We start from the raw sequence: 18,688 nt of genomic DNA on the forward strand, positions 1-18,688 counted from the left end.
TTGTGACTCCAGATCCACTCTTAAGTCCCCTCTGAAATGGCTGAACAGGCCACTCAGTTCAAGGGCATTTAGGGATGGGTAAGAAAGGTTGGTCTTGCCAGGCTTCCCCACATCCCATGTGAACACATTGTAGACTGCAGAAGTGACTGACAAGAATGATTCCAGGATTGAGAAACTTCAATGATGAAAATAGATTAACGAAGTTGGGACTGTTCCCCTTGGAGAGAAGAAAACTGAGAGGAAATTTGGTAGAGGTTTCAAAATCATTTCGGGGCTGGATAAAACAGACAGGGAGAAGGTGTTTCAATTTGTAAAAGAAAATAAAGAATGAGGGGGCCATAGATTTAAAGTGATGAGCGAACAAAACAAGCATGTGAGAAAACACACTTTCACACAGTGAGTTGTTAGGGTATGGAATGCACTGTTGGAAATGTAGTGGAAATTGAGATATTCAAGAAAGCAATGGATGACTATTTGGACGGAAATGGTGTGCAGGGATATGGGGATGAGAGAGGAGAGTGGCACTGTGTAATAGGACAGGAGCAAACACAATGGGTTGACTGACTTCCTTCTGCACTATAACAATTGTGATATTGTCTTCCATCCTGAATCCATAGGAGGAGTGTATAGATTTTAAATGTGAGCAAATATTCTCAAGCTCTGAAGATCTCAGCTGGGATGCCATTGGGGACCACAGATTTTGTACTTGTACATCTGTTCTGGGTCCCTCTTGAAGGATTCAGCCAAACCACTTCACAATCAACCATAATGGACTGGGCATTATGTGTGAATGGCCAAAAGCAATCTTTCCCCTCCAATGGAATGTCTGCCTTTATTTCAAACGAACTGCAGTATAAAAATAGGAAGGTTTTGCTAAAACTATACAAGGAATTGGTTATATCGCAGCTAGAATGCCATGAACATTTCTGGGCCCCTTATCTAAAGAAAGATATGCTGGCACTGGAAGAAGGTTGAGTAGATTGGGCCTGCACACACAAGAGTTTAGAAGAATGAGAAGGACCTCATTAACACATACACGATTCTCAGAGAACTTAACAGGGCAGATGTGGAAAGATTGTTACCCCATTGTGGGAGAGTCGAGAACCAGAGGGCATAACATCAGAGTCAGGGATTGTACATTTAAGACAAAGATAATAAATTTCTTCTCTCAAAGGGTAGCGAATTCCTGGAATTCTTTTCTGCAGAGGATTGTCTGGGCTGGTTCATTAAGTAAATTCATGGCTGAGATAGAGAGATTTTTTTTAATCAGTAAGGGAATCAAGGGTTATGGGGAAAAGGCAGGAAAGTAGAATTTAGGATTATCAGATCAGCTATGATCTCAATAAATGGCAGAGCAGAATCAAGGGCTGAATGCATCTAATTCTAATCCCAACACCTTAACGTCTAACTTTTTGAGTACAATATGACTTCTTTAGAACAAAACAGATTACCTGGATCACTGCCACACTTCCGCCATGCTGTGCACACACTGGCTGCCATGTTTCCTACATTATGCTCCACTTCAAAAGTGCTTTGCTGCCCATGAAGCCATTTGGGACATTCTGAGCTCAAAAAAACCACTACAAAAATGCAAGTCTTTCTCTTCCTCCCCAGGAACCACTTTGACCCCTGGGCTATCACTTGGCCTGCACAACACAGAACATGACTCAGAGAGCGCACACATGCACTGCCACAAGTGCCACTGCTCACCCTCCTTGCGCCTGAGATGTTCGGCCGATTCCAGCATTGAAATCAGTTTAGCTTTTTATACACTCATCAATTATGTCTAACATGTGTTAAGCAGCTCTCCTGTACAGCAGATAATTACAGGTATTAATTATTCATGCAGCAGCAATTGTGATTCAGTACTGATGCACAGCACATAATGGATTCCAGTCCAGGTGGAACAATTAAAAATAGAAAGAAGCAGACAGTCACACAGAGACAAGTGTCATGCAATTAACACATTAGAAGAGCCGTAATGGCGAAAAGCATTGTTTTTTTTACTCCTGTTGGGTTTTACAGGTTGTGCTCAGTGGATGGAAAGGTGTATGTCTGTGTGAGTGCATGATCTATGCACTTGCCTGTGTATGAATGCTTGTCATTGTGTGCGTGTGTCTGTTTTTGTGCATATGTGTGTGCATGTCTGTCTGCATGAGTGTGAGCATGTGTGTATGTATATTTATGGATGCATGTGCACATGTACCTGTGTGCAGAGATAATGGGAACTGCAGATGCTGGAGAATTCCAAGATAATAAAATGTGAGGCTGGATGAACACAGCAGGCCAAGCAGCACCTCAGGAGCACAAAAGCTGACGTTTCGGGCCTAGACCCTTCATCTGTGTGCATTTGTGTGTATGTGTATGTATGCATGTCCAAGTGTGCATGCACTCATGTACCTGTATGCATGTATGGGCATACTTGTGTGTATGTTCTTGTGTGTGCATGCAAGTCTGTATGTGCATGTCTAAATGTGTGCCTGTGCGCCCATATGTGTGTATCAGTACACATATGATTGTGTGCATGTGTATGTGTGCATGCATGTGCCTATGTTTCCATATGGATCGGTGCACAAATCTGAGTGTGCGTGTGTGCATGCATTTGTATGTGCTTTTGTGCATGTGTGTTTGTGTTATTTATGTGTATGCTGCCTGCATGTGTACGTTGTCTATGGGCATTTGTGTGCAGTGTGATAGTATTGAATAATCTTTCAGCTCAGGAAAACAAATAGTCCACTGACCCAATGTTAGCGCTCAGAAGGAGCATAAGACCATTAGATATAGGAGCAGGTGGAGGCCATTCAACCTTTTGAACTCACTCTACTATTCTATGACATTATGGCTGGTTGATCTTCTATTTAAACACCTGTTTCCTGCACCATCTTCAAAACACTTGATGTTGTTAGTATGTAAGAAGGCATCAATCTCAGCCTTGAATAAACTCAATGATAAAGCCTCCAACAGCTTTCTGAAGTAGGGAACGCCAAAGATGCACCACACTCGAAGTGAAGAAATTCCCCCCCATCTCAGTCCTAAATGAAAAAGCTAATTAGTCATGCCTCCACTGTTCCTTCCACGATTGTGCCGGCTCAGGTTTATGGGAACCTACCTTGAAATTGACAACAGAGATCTTATGCAGCTCATCTGACCTCTCCTGGAAGCTTCGATTCTCAGGAAACCACCTTCCAATTTATAGCCATGAACTGACTTAACCTGGATAATATGGGCCACAGCACAATGTGTCATATCAGCAAACTCACACCTCCTGACTGTCAACAGACTGAGATCTGGGCAAGCATATTAAACTCAGCAAATGACCATCTCTCAACCTTCAGGGATCTGCATTCATGACTCCTTACCTGACTGCTCCCAGATTAGGGCAATTGGAGGCCCTCAACAGTGAACACAACAGGCAGGTAGTTGGGATACAAGATACATTTCTCGCCTGACAGGGAATCATGTAGCTAGGGACACAGCAGGTTCAAACCCTTCAGTGGCCATTAATTTATCAATTAAGGGTTTTAATTGTTGGTGATTTGACTAAGTGCCCCATGGAGCTTCTTGTCCCATGGATAACTGCTGAGGTGATGACATCCAGGATAAACTCAGCCAAATATTTCCATTTTGCATCACCTCCAGGGAGGGTAGAATTCCTCCTGTTTTGTGTGTGTGTGTGAGAGAGAGAGAGTGATTGTTTAAATATATGTGTGGGTGTTATATATTGGTGTAAGTGTGTGTCTGTGTACATTTGTATGTGCAAGTCTGTGTGTATGTTTGTATGGCTCTCTGTATGCATATGTGTCTACGTACGTTATATATGTGTTTGTGTGTTTGTCTGAGCCTGTGTTTTTTTATATGTGTGTTTCAATGTGTGATTGTGTTTCAATATGTGACTATGTGTTTTAATGTTTGCGTTTGTGACTATCTGAGTGCATTTGAATGTCTATTTATCTATGTGTTTGTGTGTGTCTGTTATATATGTATGTTTATGTGTGTGTGTGACAAAGAAATGAAACAAAGATACTCAGTCATACTCAATTTACTGATACATCTGTGAGAGAATGGTGACAATCACGACAGATGGATAGAGCTGGAAGGAGTGCATTTGCCAAGTTTAGTGATCAGTGGCTGAATGCCACACCTGAGAAAGGATATACTAGCCCTGGAAGGAATGCCATGAAGATTGATCAAAATAAGACATGGCATCAGGGATTACGTAATGAAGAGAGATCACACAAACCTAGATTCAAAAGTTGGGGATAACAAAGTGTGGGGCTGGATGAACACAGCAGGCCAGCAGCATCTTAGGAGCACAAAAGTTGATGTTTCGGGCCTAGACCCTTCATCAGAAAAGGGGGAGAGGGTTCTGAAATAAATAGGGAGAGAGGGGGAGGTGGATCGAAGGTGGATAGAGGAGAAGATAGTTGGTGAGGAGAGTATGGGTGGGGAGGTGGGAGGAGATAGTTCAGTCTAGGGAGGACAGCCAGGCCAAGGGGGCGGAATGAGGTTAGTAGTAGGAAATGGAGGTGCAGCTTGAGGTGGGAGGAGGGGATAGGTGAGAGGAAGAACAGGTTAGGCAGGCAGGGACGAGCTGGGCTGGTTTTGGGATGCAGTGGGGGAAGGGAAGATTTTGAAGCTGGTGAAATCCACATTGATACCATTGGGCTGCAGGGTTCCCAAGCGGAATATGAGTTGCTGTCCCTGCAACCTACGGGTGGCATCATTATGGCACTGCAGGAGGCCCAGGATGGACATGTCATCTGAGGAATGGGAGGCGGAGTTGAAATGGTTCGTGACTGGGAGGTGCAGTTGTTTACTGCGAATCGAGCGTAGGTGTTCTGTAAAGTGGATCCCCAGCCTCCGCTTGGTTTCCCCAATGTAGAGGAAGCCACACCATGTACAGCGGATGCAGCATATGTGGTATATGTGGTATGCTGCATCTGCTGTTCATGGTATGGCTTCCTCTACATTGGGGAAACCAAGCAGAGGCTTCGGGACCGCTTTGCAGAACACCTACCCTTGGTTCGCAGTAAACAAATGAACCACCCATTCACGAACCATTTCAACTCCCCCCTCCCATTCCTCAGACGACATGTCCATCCTGGGCCTCCTGCAGTGCCATAATGATGCCACCCGTAGGTTGCAGGAACAGCAACTCATACTCCGCTTGGGAACCCTGAAGCCCAATGGAATCAATGTGGATTTCACAAGCTTGAAAATCTCCCCTCCCCCCACTGTATCCCAAAACCAGCCCAGCTGGTCCCGCCTGCCTAACCTGTTCTTCCTCTCACCTATCCCCTCCTCCCACCTCAAGCCGCACCTCCATTTCCTACCTACTAACCACATCCCGCCCCCTTGACCTGTCCGTCCTCCCCGGACTGACCTATCCCCTCCCTACCTCCCCACCTACACTCACCTCTACAGGCTCCATCCCCACCTCTTTAACTTGTCTGTCTCCTCTCCATCTATCTTCTCCTCTATCCATCTTGGATCCGCCTCCCCCTCTCTCCCTATTTATTTCAGAACCCTCTCCCCCTCCCCTTTTTCTGATGAAGGGTCCAGGTCCAAAACATCAGCTTTTGTGCTCCTAAGTTGCTGCTTGGTCTGCTGTGTTCATCCAACCCCACACTTTTTTATCTTGGATTCTCCAGCATCTGCAGTTCCCATTATCTCTGTTCAGAAGCTGGGGCGTGATTTGATTGAAGATTTTTACAAAGGTTATAAAAGGTTATAAAAGGGCAAGGACAGGCTAAATATAGAAACGGTTTTCACTGGTTGAGGTGTCTGGGACTGACGGGCACAGTCTAAAACATGCAGCCAGGCCTTTCAGGAATGAAACAGAAACTGAAGTTGCTGGAACAGTTCAGCAGGTCTGGCAGCCTCTGTGAAGGGAAATCAGAATTAACATTTCGGGTCCAGTGACCCTTCCTCAGAACATTTTGATCCTGATTTCTTTCCACAGATGCTGCCAGACCTGTTGAACTTCTGCAGCAATTTCTGTTTTTGTTTCCGATTTCAAGCATCTGCAATTCTTTTCGTTTTTCTTTCAGGAGTGAAATCGAGCAATTTTTGTTAGCCAAAGAGATATGAGGCAAAACAAGTGGTTGGATTTAGGGTGCAGATGAGCCATGATCTTACAGAACGGAGGAATAGATTCGGGGAGCTTTACTTTTTTGATTCTTTCTTGGGAAGTTGTTTATTTTGTTTATTTGTTGCCCATCCCTAATTACCCCAAAGTGAGTGTTTTGCTCATCAATTTCACAGGCCAGTTAAGTATCAACTGCATTGTTGTGAGACCTAAGTCACATATATTTTTTTTTCCTTTATTCGTTTGCAGGATGAGGGTGTCTCTGGCTAGGCAGCATTTATCGTCCATCCCTAATTGCCCAGAGGGCAGTTAAGAGTCAACCACATTGCTGTGGGGCTGGAGTCACATGTAGGCCAGACCGGGTAAGGATGGCAGTTTCCTTCCCTAAAGCACATTAGTGAGCCAGATGGGTTTTTCCCCTGACAATCAACAATGGATTCATAGTCATCATTAGAATCTTAATTCCAGATATTTACTGAATTCAAATTCCACCATCTGCCGTGGTGGGATTCGAACCCAGGCCCCAGAATGTTATCTGGGTCTCTGGATTAACAATCCAGCAGTAATACCACTAGGCCATCGCCTCCCCTAGGCAGGATGTAGGCAGAAGTCACAGGTAAGGACAGCAGATTCCCCTCCCAAAAGGGCTTTAAAGGGGTTTTCAAGGCAGTTGATGTTAGTTGACATGATCACTGAGTCTAACTTTATACTCCATATGTTTTAAGAGAACCTGTGTCTCCAGACTCCACAGCATTTGATGAGCCTCGGGATTAGTCTAGCGACATTACCAGTAGGCCACCAGCTCCATAAAATAAAAGCACAAACATTAAAGTAAAAACATGAAAGTACAGAAACATGAGCAGGATTAAGGGACTGAATGGCCTACTTGTGTTCCTGTCTTCTATATTTCTGTGGGTTGCAGACAGCAGGACTTGCTAAGTAATTAATTAAGTGGCTAAGGCTGAGGCCTGCTACCGCTAGCATTAACCCAATTCCAAGTGGGCCTGTCTCCATGGGGCATGCTTGCCAACTGGTCAAAATGAGCAATAGAGAGTTCCAAAGATTCAGCACTCTCTGAGTGAAGAAATTCCTCCTCATCTCAGTTTTCAATGGCCAGCCTCTTTTTCTGATACTGGTTCCTAGGTTGTAGACCCTCCTCCCTCCCCAGTCCAGGAGAAACATTCTTCCTGCATAGAAACATAGAAAATAGGAGCAATAGTAGGCTGGTTGGCCCTTCGAGCCTGGTCCCCATTCAATATCATCATGGCTGATTATCCAATTCAATCCTCTGTTTCAACTTACTCCCCTAACCCTTTGATCTTTCTAATCCTAAAACCAACATCTAACACCTTCTTGAAAACATGTAGAGTTCTGGGCTCAACCATTTTTGTGGCAGAGAATTCAACAGGCTCACCATTCTCTCGTTGAAAACATCTCTCCTTGTTCTTCATTCTATACGGCCTACCCTGCATCCTTAGACTGTGACCCCAGTTCTGGACTCCCCAGGCTTCATCAACCACCTCCTGCTCTGATATCAACAGGTGTTGAAGCTACAATATCTGACTGCCCCATGTTTATTTTACCAGGTGCTCTCTCACGCATGAGCTTCAGGTAAGGCTATGTGTCACCTAAATTTGGATCAGTGGCGTTGAGAGATAGCTAAAGGTGGGGCTGGAAAACTAGCTGGGGTGCAAGATCGGAGCATGAAATAATATTGCTACATTGGGAACATTTGACGACCGCATTAAAAAGTAGGGTTGCCAACTTGGACTAAACCTATTACTGGAGGTTTCATCACATAATTTGGCTCTTCCCCCAGCTTACAACCATTGGTCAGTTGACATGTCCATCCTGGTGATGCAATGCCTTCTTAGACCAATCAAAAAGAAAAAGATTCATTATCCAATTGGACGATGCTTGAGAGTTGGCCAAATAACCTTCTTTTTCCCATTTTCAATCGTTTTTATATCTAGTAAAGAAAATTGTTCAAAGCAGAAGACCACAAAAATTAATGTCCCTGTGATTATTTTTCTGCAGGGGTTTTGCACAGCAGTGTCTTCAATTCCTGGAAACTCCAGGCCAATTTTGGAGAGTTGGCAACTCTACTAAGAAGGAATGAGACTAACTGTATTTCTCCTACCTGTGACAGTCCCAGGTAGATGGAGACAGTTTCAGAGATGTACAAAAATTTCCCTTCTCGATTTAGTGCAAAAATAAAACCATCCAAGGACTGCAGAAGAAAGGCAAGAAAAGAAATTAAAGTTAAACAGTTTGCTTTTTTGAAATAGCTTTTCGACTACTTTATGATCACTCAGTTCAAATCTGTCACAAGGAAAAGAAAGAAATGTCTACTACGATACTACAGCTCTCAGAAATCACTCAAAGGGCTTTGTTTGCAGTGAAAATTTTTTACTCAGTATATGTTATGTTAGCAAATTTGAAAATTCAAATTCTGCAGTCTTTTGGGTCCAGTGATAAAACAGAGGTCTTTGCCTTCCCACTTAGGTAAGCATAACATCCCATGTAGCATTTGAAGAAAAGCAGGTGTGTTCTCACTATTCAAGATTAATAATTTTCCCTGAACAAATATCAGAAATCAGGAGTGTGATGGAATGCTCTCCACTTGTCTGGAAGAGTGAAGCTCCCGCAACACTTGAGAAGCTCAATACTGTCCAGGATAAAGCAGCCTGTTTGATTGGCACCTCACCCACAAACATTCACTCCTTCTACCACTGACGCTCAGTAGCAGTATTGTGTACCATCTACAAGATGCACTGTAGCTATTCAACAAAGCTTTTTTGACAACACATCCAAACCTGTGACTTCTCCCATTTAGAAGGATAAGGGCACCAGATAGTGCGATTACCACATCCCGCAAGTTGCCCTCCAAGCCATACACCGTCCTGACTTGGAAATATATCGCCATTCCTCCAGTGTTGCTGGGTACATGTACTGGAAGCCCCTTTCTAATGGCATTTAGTGTCTAGCTACACTCCAAGGACTAGAGTTGTTCAAGAAGCTAGTTCATCGTTACCTTCTCTGGGAGGCAATTAGAGATGGGCAATTAATGCTGGCCTAGCCAGCAAAAGTATGCATCCTGTGAACAAGATCAAAACATCTCACCAAAACTGATTATCTGATCATTATTACATGGCTGATTGTCTGCAAATAGGCTGTCATGTTGCAATAATGACTACAGATCCAAATGACTTAACGCGATCAAGTGCATTAGGATGGCCAATGGTTGTGAAAGGCTCTACGTAAAAGTGAAGTACTTGTCTTTTAAAATTTAAGATGAGATAAGCAATTGATGTTTTTGCTTGAATTGGGTGAGGGGTAAATATTGTGCAAAATCCTGAAGTACTTTCCCAAATAATGCCATGGGACCTTTAAGGTAGCGAGACACCAGTTTGACATCTCTTCCAATGAATGGCATCTCCAACAGAGCTGCAACTCACTCCTGTACTGGAGTTTCAGACTGTGCTTGAGTGCAGCCCATTTTACCGCCATCTGAGCACGGCTGCATGTAATGATAAACGTGCTGGCTTGCTTGTGTTGAATCAGATGGCATAGGCGTTCAGGGCTGGCTGGCAGCTGAGACTTTGCAAGGGGGTCAGACCAATGGATGGACATCTGACCAGTGTGACTTCTCCTCAAGGAATCAGAGCTGTTGCCTGCCACTGCTTGGAACATTCTGACCACCCACCCCAAACTGTTGTCCAGGACACAGAAACACATGACGACCATTCAGCCCCTCAACTCTGCCCTACCGTTCAATCAGTTTTGACCTGATTTACTGTCCACATACACCCCCAATCCAGCCTTTGACTCCTTGATACCCTCACCTAACATAAATCTAGAAGTCATAGTTTAGGCAGCAGTATTCCTGTGGCAGTGTCCCTACCTCTGAGCCAGGAGACCTAGGATCAAGTCCCATGTGCTCCAGAGGTATGTTATAACATGTCTGAACAGACTGATTAGGAAAATATCATAGAAGTTTCAGTTATCACCCAACACTTGTGGGTCTACCTACAGTACACGGCCTTCAGCTCATCAGCATCTTCTCCAGGGATAGGATTTATGCTGGACCAGCCAGAAATGTCCACATCCCACAAGTGAATTAAAAAGAAACCTTTTACAAGGGGGCTACAAATTTCTGCCACCCTTTTGTGCCCAATCATACTTACTAATTTCACTACTGAATTACTCAATTCAAATTTATGTCCTCTTTTCTGGAACTCTGCCTCCATCACACTGGAAATTGTTACTTTCTATTACTGCTTTAGTCCAGCCTGCAAAAATATCACAATTCTCCTAATTCTTTTTTCTCACATTAATCACAGTGATTAAATCACTCTTTACCTACCAGAATTAATGGAATAAAAACTTGAATTTGGTTTTAGAACCCTCGAGCAAAGAGATAATGGGCTGAATGGCCTCTTTCTTTGCTATAAATTTTCAAGAACACCATATATTTAATAAATGCTACAAACAGTCTTTTGAATTCAATATTAAGACAGAGGCCTTCGTCTTCCCTGCCAGGTGGAAATAACAGATCCCAAGTAACATTTTGAAGAAGTGTTGAGGTGTCCAGCACCAATTTAATTATCCTTTAATCAATACTAGGAATCAGGAGTATTAGGGAATAAAAATCGTAAGAACTGCGGATGCTGTAAATCAGAACCCAGAACTGATGTTGGCTGGGAAAACATCGATTTATATGCAGAAAATACGGAGGGGGGTTGGGGTAGGGAGTAAATGTTAAGGTAGAGCCTAAAGAGAGAGAAGCGAGAACAGCTGGACAGAAAGAAAGAGTTGATAATGATAAGGCTGGGAGGGTGAATAGTTGTTAATGGGGACTTATTAGTGGCTAACAACAGGTGGTGTGTAATGGTGGGTCTAGACCTGAAACGTCAGCCTTCCTGCTCCTCTGATGCTGCTTGGCCTGCTGTGTTCATCCAGCTCCACACCTTGTTATCTCAGGTAGTGTGTAATGGTGTGTAATGTATGTGATAACAAAGTCTGGTGTGTGGGCTAGGGGGCTGGGACATGGGAGAGTTTAGACCCTAAAATTATTGGACTTGACATGAGTCTGGAGGGCTGCAGGGTCCCCAAGCAGAAAATGATGTGCTGTTCTTCCAGCTTGCATGGAGCTTGCTCTGTTCTAAGGAAGGGTCACTGGACCCGAAACGTTAACTCTGAGTTTTCTTTCTCAGATGCAGCCAGACCTACTGAGCTTTTCCAGAAACTTTGTTTTTGCTGTGTTGAGCTTCACTGGAACACTGCAGCATGCCAGAAACAGAGATGTTGGCCAGGGAACAGGGTGGTGCATTAAAGTGGCAGGCAACAGGTAGTTCAGTGTCTTTGTTGTGAGCAGAACGTAGACATTGTGCAAAGTGGTCACCCAGTCTACGCTTTGTTTTCCCAATGTAGAGGAGACCACATTGTGCGCAGCAAATGCAGTAGACTAGATTCTGGGAAGTGCAGGTGAAGTGTTGCTTCACTTGGAAAGTATGTTTGGGCCTTTGGACACCGGGGACAGAGGAAGTAAATGGGCAGGAGTTGCACCTTTGCCGGTTACAGGGGAAGGTGCCATAGGGCTGTGGGGAGGTGTTGGGGGTGAAGCAAGTGTGGACCAAGGTGTCCTGGACGGAACGGTCCCTGCAGAAGGCAGACAAGGGAGGGGAGGGGAATATGTGTTAGGTGGTGGCATCTCACTTGAGATGGCAGAAATAATGATCTTTAGGATGTGGATGGAGGTGGGATGGTAGGTAAGGACAAGGGGAATCCTACTGTTGCTGCTGGAGGGAAGAGAAGGGGTGAGGGCGGAAGTGCGGGACATGGGTCGAACCCAGTTGAGGGCCCTGTCGACAATGGTATGAAGGAATATTCCCCATCTGCCTGGATGAGTGCAGCACCAACAACACTCAAGAAGCTAAACATTATCCAGGATTGATCGATAGGCACCACATCCATCATATTCAACATTCACTCCCTTCCCTGCAAATGCAGTTTCCAGAGTTCCTTGTACTTCCATGTGTCCACCATCAGTGTTTTCACTCCAATGGCTTTCTCCCACATTATTGAATTCCCTCAGCTTGACCCAAAAAATTGCCATCATTTTTTTAAAAACTGCAGAAATAACTTACATTTATGAAGTGCCTTTTCCCAACTTCAAGATGTCCCAAAGCACTCTATAGCCAATAAAGCACTGTCGCTGTTGTAATGTGGGAAATGAAGCAAACAATTTGCACAGCTCCTACACACACAGGGATGTAATGAAAGACCAAAAGCAAAACACTGCGGATGTTGGAAATCTGAAATAAAAGTAGAAAGGGCTGGAGAAACTCAGCAGGTCTGGCAGCAGGTATAGAGAGAGGAACAGTGTTAATGTTTTGAATCTGCTTTGGCCTTTCTTCAGAACTCTGTTTTACCAGCACTGTTTTTTCCTGTCTGTGACTGTGATGTTATCTGAAGGATAAAAACTGGCGGGTACACCTGAAAATGCAAGGGAAACCTTGGTTCAAAGTTTGACGGGAGAGGCAGCAGATTGCCCTCCCTCAGCATGAATGAATGCACCAGCATGGACGTTTGTGTTCAACATTCTGGAATTGGATTGATAATATTCTGATGCACAGGCAAGACTGATAACCACTGAACCACAGCTGGCAACTAACAAGAAGTGGTTAAACATGTTGTTGGCAAAAGAAAATGCAGAAAACACACACTGGAAGTGACTAAGTAATTGGTGTGAGATAACTACAGAATAGTCAATAGATTCAAGTGGATTCAAAAGTTACAGATTCAAGAAAAGTCCCCTTTTCCAAAGAAGTGGTGGAACTCACTGCCATACATGAATAGCATAAATGCATTTAAGGGGAAGCAAGGTATGAGCAAGAAGGAAATGAAAACGTTATGGCGTATCCAGTGAGGGAGTGTTGCTGTGTTGGAGGTGCTGTTTGTTCCAGATAAGACATTAAACAGCAAGCCTACCTGCTCTCTCAAGTGGATGTAAAAGTCAAGGGCAGTTCTCCCTTGCATCCTGGCCAATATTTATACATCAACCAACATCACCAAAATAGGGTATTATCACATGGCCATTTTTGGAGCTTGCTTTCCACAAATTTGCAGCTGTGTTTGCTGCATTACAAGAGTTACAATAATTCAATAAAGTGTTTCTTTTGGGAATGCTGGTTGTGAGGGAAGTTGCTATATAAATGCAAGCCCTTCCCTGTTTCTCTTTTATCGTGTGAGATGAAGAGGGATAGGAGGCAGCCCGTCTGGAGCACGAACACAGGTTAGTACTGGGCCGAATGGCCTGTTTATGTGCTGCAGAGCTGATGTCCTGAGAAAAGGGACGGTTCAAGGAAGAACTAAAATGGCAATTTAAAGCATGGAGCAAGGGTCCAAAGAATGCTAGCTCTAGCATTTATCCAGTTCCATCACTTTTTTTGTGCAAGCTAATTTTGCAAAACAAGCTTCCTTATTTTCAGAGAGAAGTTTTTACTGCACCACGCAGCATTGGGAGTATCAGAAATGTCAACTTTGGGATGGTGTCAGTTTGCAGAATTAATAAGGAGAGATGGTTAAATAGCAGAATGGGTTTTAACAGCTGCCCTGCTTCTCAATGAGAAAAAATAAAATGGACTTAATACCCTGCTCATGCTGTGCACTGTTTTCAAAAATGTAGAGAATATCATAAATAACTCCACCACAGATTGTACATCAGCGGCAGAGGTAGTGAAATTTTATCTTTTATTTTTTTCACGGTGAGTAAGCATCACTGCTAAGGCCACCATTCATCACCCCTCCCCAATTGTTCTTGAACTGAGTGACTTGCCAGGCCTGTTTCAGAGGGCAGTTAACAGTCAATAACATTGCTGTGGATCTGGAGTCACATGGAGGCCAGACCAGGTTAAGAGGTGCATTAATGAACCAGATGGAGTTTTAAAACAATTTTTTTAATCTTCGGAATGTCAATTGTTGATATGTTACCATCCCCAAGATTGATTCAATAAATTTTAAAATAAAATTACTCATGCAGTGCTTTCAAGTGTCTTCATCTAGCTATCTGTAACCTCCTCCAATTTGACAGCTCTGAGATCTCTATGCCCCTCCAGTTCTGACCTACTTGAGTATCCCTTAGGATATTAATCCCTGTACTATTGGGGGTCATATCTTCAGCCTCCTGACTCCAAAGCCTGGAATTCCTTCTCTCATCAGCCCTCCTTCACTTTCTTTAAGCTTCTCCTTGAAACCCACCTCTTTGATCATCTGTCTTTATATCTCCTTAGGTGACATCTCTCTAGTACAATGGAAAGTTTGCCAAAGATAATCCATAAATGCAAATTGTGCAGCATGCTATCTTCTTGCTAATATCACATGGACTGCCTGTCACACTTCAGAGATCACAGTTTAGGGTTTCTTTTTAACTGTACTTGGGGCGTGAGCATAGTTGATGAGGCTAGGATTTAACGTCCCTCCCTAGGTACCCTGGAGAAGGTGGTGGTGAACTGTCTTCTTGAGCCCCTTCAGTCCGTATGGCGTAAGGACACCCATAGCACTGCTGGGAACGAGTTCTGGGATTTTAACCCAGTGACACGGAAAGAATGTTTATATATTTTCAAGTAAGGATGGGGAATGGCTTGGAGGAAACAAGCAGAGAGTGGTGTTCCCATTCATCTGCTTCCCTTGTCCTTATAGGGGCTAGTGCTCACGTGTTTGGAAGGTGGGTGCTGCTGAAGAAACCTTGGTGAATTGCTGCAGTGCATTTTGTAGATGGTTAGATAGGCCCTTTAAGAGTCAACCTCACCGCTGTGGGAATCGTATGCATGCCAAACTGGGTAAGATAATAAAATGTGAGGCTGGATGAACACAGCAGGCCAAGCAGCATCTCAGGAGCACAAAAGCTGACGTTTTGGGCCTAGACCCTTCATCAGAGAGGTCTCTGATGAAGGATCTAGGCCCGAAACGTCAGCTTTTGTGCTCCTGAGATGCTGCTTGGCCTGCTGTGTTCATCCAGCCTCACATTTTATTATCTTGGAATTCTCCAGCATCTGCAGTTCCCATTATCTCTCAAACTGGGTAAGGATGGCTTTCCTTAAAGACATAAGTGAACCAACATAGAGTTTTATGAGAAATCACCATACTTTTATGGTCATCATTACTGAGACTAGCTTTAATTCCACAATTATTGTGGTGGGATTTGAACACATGTCTAGAACATTTACCTGGGCCTTTGAGTTACAAGTCCAGGGACATTACCACTGCCTTCCCTCAAGTGAGTGACAGGAGGTCTCCACATTGAAGAGGCCTCTTTTTACTTACCATGTACTGCAACTTGCCTCTTGGTAGATCTCTAACTCTGGCAGCCTGCCTACTGCCTTCAAATTCAATGGTGAACCAGTATCTGAGCCAGTTGAGAACTTGGAAGTTGTGTCTGGTAACTGCTTGAAGATCACCATGAAGATCCCACCTTCTCAACCTTGTTCCTCACCTGCGGCATAGTGACCCTCAGATTAAACTAGCCATCAGCTATCTGTAATGAGAGAGAAGCCGCACAGTCCTCTGGGACTATGGTGAATTAACTCATCAACCAGCTCCTCATCCATCTGGCCCTCCTTCCCTGACACTGGATTTCTGTTCTGGAAATAGTTACAACCCATTTCTTGTCCCTGAAAGAAGAGGATGGTGGTTTGGTGGGATTCAGCCAAAGAAACAGGCATGGGCCCAGTGAGAGTACTGTTTCATAGCAGCCCTGTCCTGTTGCCTGTACTGTTGTTGATTTCTACTTTAAAGCTCTTGGTATGATTCCAACCTATATTAGCATCTTAGGATAAAGTCTCCAATCTATGCTCTTAGCTAGAATTTGTTGCTAATCGAAGGAAGCTGTAACATTTGTTACTGTGAAAGTGGGCTCTCTGCCATTCTGTGCCCCCTCCTCCTCCTTAAGGGTGGCTACATGCCTGGAGCATGGGATTAGTAAAGAATCTCAAATCTCAGTCAGCCCCTGGCTCCCTTTGCTCTCCCAAAGGGTTAGAACAATTATCAAAAATCAAATTTTTATCACTTTATTACACACCTCATTCACACTAGGGCCTGCGCAGATGCTAGTATTGGCCATTATTCAGAACAAGTTTCACATCTCTTGGGCTGGCTGGTCAGCTCATTGACACTGGCAGGGCGTAGACAATATACCATGATACCTTACTCTCTGTCTCTATATTTAGTGTTAACTGTCTCTGTTGGTTTACTACGTGGAGCTAAATGATCTCAAGTTCTTCCACAGTCCTTGAGGTTAGAAGTTGGCAAACTTTGTGATTAACCTTTGTGCATTCAGGTACCTTGGTTCTCAACTCTAAAATTCCCCTTTAAAAAATAACTAGGAAATTAATCAAATGTTATCATTTATCATAAGTGGAGAGATTATGCTTCAGGTATACAGGGCACTGGCGAGATCACATCTGGATCAGATTTGTTATGCAGTTCCTGGTCTGGCCTTTCTGTCTGTGGCCTGTCACAGAGTTCCAGGAAAGATGCGAGTTTGAGGAATTAAACCTCACCTTTCAACCTGGCAATTTACAGATTCATCACTTGGTTCCACAATTTTATGTCATTATCTCTGCATCCATCTTGCTGTGTGTGTGTTTTTGCTTTCTCTACTGTTAGCTGGGCTGTTTACAGACATGAGAAACATAAGAACTTTAGAAATAGGATCAGGAATGGGCCATTCGGCCCCTCAACACTGTCACACCATTCAAGAGCATTTTGGATCCGCCACAGTCCTCAAGTTCTCTTTTGTGCAAGCTCCTCACTGCCCTCAACTCACTAGTATTTCAAAAATCTACCTACCTCCACTTTAAATATTTTCAATGATCTAGTGTCTGCTTTTTGTTGGGGTGGAGAATTCCAGATTTCTGGGAGAAGGAAAAAGGAATTTCAGCTATGAAGATGGATTTCGAACTTAGGAATGCTCTCCTTGGAGAAGAGAAGGCTAAGCGAAGATTTGATCGCAGTGTTTAAAATCACGAGACGTCTGGGCAGAGTAGAGGGGGAGAAAATGTTCCCATGAAAAGGAACAAGAATGACAGGTCACAGATTTAAAGCAATTTGTAAAAGAAGCAAAAGTGATGAGGAGAAAATGTTTTCAAACAATGAGTGGCTCAGTGTCTGCACTGCGCTGCCTGAGAGTGTGGTAAAGGCAGGTTCAACCCAGGCAATTTAAAAGTGAATTAGGGGGTTATGTAAAAAGGAAGAATACGCAGGGTTTGGGATAGATGATGAGAAATAGCACATTCAGACAGCCAGCATGGACAGTTGCTATGTCACCACTCACACCTTGTCAAGACACAACGTTTGTTTCTGTACATTATACACTGTCTAGTTCTGAAGAGGAGCCATTCTGGACTCGAAAAATTAACTCTGTTTTTCTCTCCACAGCTGCTGCCTGATCTGCTGACAATTTTCAGCCACCTTCTGTTACCATTTTGGATTTCCAGCAATTGCAATATTATATCTCACATTTGTGTTAGTCTCTTATATTTGTCCTTGGGAGCAGTCTAGTGCTGTTGTTCTTTATTCTTAACAGGAGACAGGAGTGTGAAGAGAAAACTGATACCGTGACTTTGTAGGAAGGCAAAGAGAAGGCTTATGAATTGAAAATCAGATACTTCGTCTTCTGCCAAAGCCTTGATGGGCAGGAAAGGGTGGTTAGAATTTCAGGGGCTGCATTAACCAACTACTCAAGGTGTGTTGCACTGCATTCACAGAAGGGAAAAAAATCAATACTTCTGTCACCGATCGTAAGAAGCCTGACCTTTAGCTGAAATCAGGGCTGGACTAGAACAGTTTCAGAGCCTAGCAAAGCAGCCAAACGAGAGGTCAGAACCTTCGATTACATATTCTTTCCAGAAGGCGAGATACTGCATGCACCAACCACACTTCATCAGCCCTATCTCATCTATCCTCCTTCCCATCCCACTACAACACCCAGCCTGTGTCCTCCCAATCCCCTTAATTATGCCACTCCTAAAAAGACTTGTATTTGTATGAATGCATGTTAGGACATGAGGGCATCAAGCTCAATTCTGCAATTTCACACTTGGCTTGGAAATACAGCAGTGAGGAAGATGATATGAGACAAGGTGCTCATTTAGCTCCAGAGTAGGTATTTGGAGGGGGGGGGGGGGGTGGAATATCAGGGGACAGGAGAGTCCTAAAGGGAAAAATCATAAAATAAAAACATGGTTGGAAATGAACCTTCTGGTTGTACTATAATTTGAAGTAAACAAGATGATTTGAACCAATGTGTCTCAATTCTTAGTTTTTAAATGTTTGGTGTGGGACAGATTAATGAAGCACATTGAACCCTGGGCTTTATAAACAACAGCGAGAATGAAAAGCCAGGATTCATGCTTTATTTATCCTTTTATAGCAGTTGTTGTCCATCCCTAATTACCCTTGAACACAGAGGCTTGGTCAGGCCATTCCAGAAGGCAGTTGAGAGTCAAGCACATAGCTTTGGGCCTGGAGTCACATGTTGGCCGCATCAGGCAAGGATGGCAGATTTCTTTTTTAAAGGACATTAGTGAACCCGGGGGC

At 43.7% G+C, this 18,688-nt stretch overlaps 1 protein-coding gene across 7 annotated transcripts in view; it reads right to left on the reverse strand.

Moving 5' to 3' along the window:
- npas1 (neuronal PAS domain protein 1) overlaps positions 1–18,688 on the reverse strand; it is a 392,502-nt gene that overhangs the window by 99,218 nt on the left and 274,596 nt on the right. For 6 of the 7 annotated variants that reach the window (XM_048522247.2, XM_048522249.2, XM_048522244.2 and 3 more), the window contains one exon: positions 8,229–8,318. The exons of the other annotated variant lie outside the window; for it this stretch is intronic. In XM_048522247.2, the coding sequence (XP_048378204.1) occupies positions 8,229–8,318 (90 nt within the window). The remainder of the gene's footprint in view (positions 1–8,228; positions 8,319–18,688) is intronic. 7 annotated transcript variants of the gene reach the window in all.

The sequence above is a fragment of the Stegostoma tigrinum genome, chromosome 39, assembly GCF_030684315.1.
Source record: "Stegostoma tigrinum isolate sSteTig4 chromosome 39, sSteTig4.hap1, whole genome shotgun sequence".
Taxonomy (NCBI): Eukaryota; Metazoa; Chordata; class Chondrichthyes; order Orectolobiformes; family Stegostomatidae; genus Stegostoma; species Stegostoma tigrinum.